Source organism: Strongylocentrotus purpuratus, unplaced genomic scaffold, assembly GCF_000002235.5.
Source record: "Strongylocentrotus purpuratus isolate Spur 01 unplaced genomic scaffold, Spur_5.0 spur5_contig_373, whole genome shotgun sequence".
In the NCBI taxonomy this organism is placed as follows: Eukaryota; Metazoa; Echinodermata; class Echinoidea; order Camarodonta; family Strongylocentrotidae; genus Strongylocentrotus; species Strongylocentrotus purpuratus.
The window spans coordinates 2,912-6,823 of NW_022145033.1; the positions used below are offsets into that span (position 1 = coordinate 2,912).

Genomic DNA, 3,912 nt, shown 5'->3' on the forward strand with positions numbered 1-3,912 from the left:
AAAACATTCACAGCAAAAATTGTCAAGAGTTTACACCTTGTGAATTAGCAGAGTGAAAATTTGAATTTGCAAAGAAATTCACATTCACAGTTGTGTGAACCAGACTTTACAAAGCCAGGCACTAAAGAAAAAAGTCAAAGTGCATCATGTCTGAGGATGCACCGTGTAAAAAGTGTCATCAAAGACAGATGGAAAACATTTGTTAATAATGGAAAACATTTCAATGCAAGAGGCACTGTATTCATAATTTAGGCTGATAGAAAGCGACCCTCCCGCACATGCTACCCGAGACTAGCAGACAGTGAGTGGGTGAAACCGCGAAGTCAACACCGTACTCTTGTGTCTGACTAGGAACTTGACTGCCGCAGTTCCCGCACGGTGTGGGGTTGTATGTCGCAGAGTTCACTTGATTTGTCGTCGAACGCCAAAAGTCGGATCCCGAAACGTAACTGGAGCAGATCAAACGACCGTCAGGACTAACACTGAGTTCTTTAATGTAACCCTGACCGTCTGTGGGTTCCTTTGTGTAGTACATCAGACGTTTGGCAGGGGGTCTGGTCACCACTGTGTCACCGTGTGATGCTTCTGGTACAGGATCTTGAAGATCATGAACACATGTCCACTGTTAGAGGAAAAAGAAAAGGTCAATCTGTTAAGTTGAATATCTACGGACTATGAACTGAAAAGCAGAAAGTTTGTTCATATAATTTGGCAAATTTGTGAGCTATAAAGCAAATATCAACTCCGGACCAGCCACAAGCTAATATTCACATGACTATTTTTACATGTGGCCTGATTGTTTTTCCATCACTGAGTTCGATCGAGGACCATTGGTCAACTAGAAGTTGGATTGCAAACATCTCTTGTTAAAAACAACGGTCACAATGTTGTATCACTTGTTATACCACTTGTTATGGTGCACCGGGTATTGCAACAAACCCTGGAAATCTGGTCTTGAATTATTTACTCAACTACACCACCTACTGACGAGGTCAACAAGTGTTTTAGTGCTAATAGTCACACTGTGGTTAATTGTATTTCTAATAGAAACTTGCTCACTAATTGATTGTCTCTTAGATCATAAACATGTTGTTCTAACCTCGGCATCATTATCTCGTGTGGTGTATCTAGACATCATAGCCCATCCCTGAGGATGCACAACCAGGGACGAAATGCAAGACGCTTTACTTCCATCGGGGAAATCCGACACCAGCTCCACGCGATTCCTGCCCCTCCTCCGTCCTGCCAGATTCTCTCCAGTCCGAGCTCTCCATCAAATTCACTCGGTTCTTCCCGAGACCAACCCCTTGGTAGTGTCGGGCAAAGTCCAGCCCGGCCAGGTCAGAGTTCAAAGTTGAAAGGTTGAGGTCATGGACGATGATGTAGAATCCCGAGCCGTGGACATGACCAATTTGGTGCAGTCGGGCGTGAGCCGCGTCCTCATCAGAGACTCGATATAGAAGACTTTCTCATGAGGTGTGCCTTTCTCCTCATAGCTGGGGGAAAAAAAAAATTGGCCCGTAAGTACTTGATTATTTCTTGTAAAGATTATTCATTCCCTTTTGGTCACGTTTTGATCAGCAGCATGGCTGATGCATGTTTTGTGTGGAAACTTTCCACACATTTTGAGTTTATTCAGCTCCAAGACTAACTTTTGTTCTGATTTCACACACAAATAAATCAATTTCCAAAAGCAAATTTCCAAATTTCATGGATCTGCTCAGTAGAAAATACTGTGTAGCAAGTTCATGTGCAACAAATCAAACGTTGCTGAAGCTCTAGTTACAACAATATCACATGACATGTTGGTTGGTAACCGTTCTGCTAAACAAATATATGTACATGTACATTTAATGCCTCTGTCCAGTTCGGCAAACTGGTGTTAGAATATTTTGTCTTTACCCATTGATGTCCCAAGTTACAACGTTGCCGTCAAATGCCGACGTGACTAGCCGTCTGGTTTGCCGGCAGTACTCAATGCTCTTGACCCAATTGGTGTGACCCTGCAGGCATCGGATCTTCTGTTTCAGGTTGCGGATATCCCACAATGCAATGGTGGAATCGTCGGACCCCGAAGCGAATGTCCTGCTGTCCAAAAATCTACAGTTCAAGTGTCAAAACAATTTTAACTGAAGAGTGGTTATTATAGTTACAATTTTAATTTTTATTTTTCAGTCCCGTTTTTCGTCCCATGTAATCAGCATTTAGTAAGTTGATTCAATAAGCCATACAACTGTAACTGTACATTGCACATGTGCATTACAGTGTATGTTTTTTATTTTTGTGATGTGCGCATTACAGTACATGTACATATTATTTTGTGATGTGTACATGTAATTGTTCTATAATGCATTAACCTACTTTCAAGTGGTCTTGTTAGTCATAATCATATACAATCCATATTGTGCATTTTAGCAATGAACACGGGGCAAAATTAAACCATTTTTTAACGGTTGGTCATACCATAGGTCAAGAAATATAATAAGCAATTATTATTCACCTACCTAATGCAGTTGACACAGTCAGAGTGGGCATTGCGAACCGCTGTTATATGCTTGGTTGTCAATGGATCAAACAGCAACATGCTATTCTCCTCACAAGCTGCTACTAGGACATCACTGTGGACCGTAGGGAGAATTTGAGTGTGACTTGAGGAGAGGTTCAACTTTTAGTTCACATAAAGGTAACAATTGCTTTCAAGTTGAAGTAATTTTAGCAAATTAACACTGAGCAGAAATAGACCCTTGCATTGAACAGTTTTGGGGTTATTTTTGGTATTTAATTAAATTAAGTAACAATGAATTAACAAGAGGTATTCTCATGTAAATCCTTGTTGGACAAAAGTACCCACCTCAAAGATGGGTACAATGCAAAGAATTTCTATATCGGCTCATTGTCTAGATCAAGTGCTATTTCAAGTTGATTTATCTCCTTGCTGTAGCTTGGTTGTTCCGTCCTCAATCCTGCACAATCTTCTAATCTTGGGGGATTTTTAAGTATCACAGAAGGTTATAGACAGTGCTCAGTGATGTAATCGGGGGGGGGGGGGGGGGGGGGGGGGTGCACTCCCCAGAAAATGAAGCCTCCTAGGTCCCCTACAACTTGACCCATTTGGATCCGCCACCGGTTATGGATAATGGTATAAATATTTTGTCCGTACCCATTTGGAGAGAACTCCAGGTTAAAGATTGCCTCATGCCCGTTCTGCTTGGAGAAGTCCGAAAAGCCTGAAGGAGCAACTCGGCTGTATAGACAACACTTGATCTCGCTGAGTAGCCTTTGCTGACACGATCCAACGTTTGCACGGTAATGTACCCCGATGGCAGACCCGGCGCACACCGAGGCCGGGTGGGCCGTAGGCCGGTTCCGAACCCAACTGCTAATAGATGTCTTCTGGGATACACTATTAGCATTGGTTGTTCCTGCACTGTTATCCTTCGATTTTTTATTCACTGCCATGGCGATGCAGTGAGAATGTATCCAAAATAAACAGTAACTGCAAACACAGACAGTCTTGCTTTTTTGAGTTCAGCCAAATTCTTAGTTGAAATTGAATGTCACTTCAAATTCGATGCAATCAATCTGAGATTAGAGACTGAATTTCTGAGGATAGATAAGTGTGTTTTAAATCAGTGATGGTTAAGCAAAGAAGTGCAAATCACAAACAAGTCTTGAAAGTCGGCAAGACACTGTGGACCATTCTCTACTCAAAGATAACAAGGTAAAGCATTAATTAACAGAGTCAGAGAATGGTTGTGATCAACATTACATGTATGTGTATAACCTTGTTGTTTCACAGTTCACTTTTGTAAAATCAAGTTTGAATTATTGTCGGTGTCATCTAATGAACGTTCCACAACAAAACCCTTGTTGATAGCGGTGACCATCTCCATATAAAATGTGTCAGTGGGG

The 3,912-nt window shown here is 41.6% G+C and overlaps 1 protein-coding gene across 1 annotated transcript; it reads right to left on the reverse strand.

Moving 5' to 3' along the window:
- Positions 1-241: 241 nt before the first annotated feature.
- Positions 242-3,459, reverse strand: LOC115924206 (DDB1- and CUL4-associated factor 10-like). The gene is given in 10 exon segments (XM_030986129.1): positions 242-312; positions 315-362; positions 365-445; positions 448-622; positions 1,100-1,252; positions 1,305-1,396; positions 1,399-1,496; positions 1,903-2,100; positions 2,505-2,618; positions 3,161-3,459. Coding segments are annotated over 10 exon segments (1,329 nt in total).
- Positions 3,460-3,912: the final 453 nt, after the last annotated feature.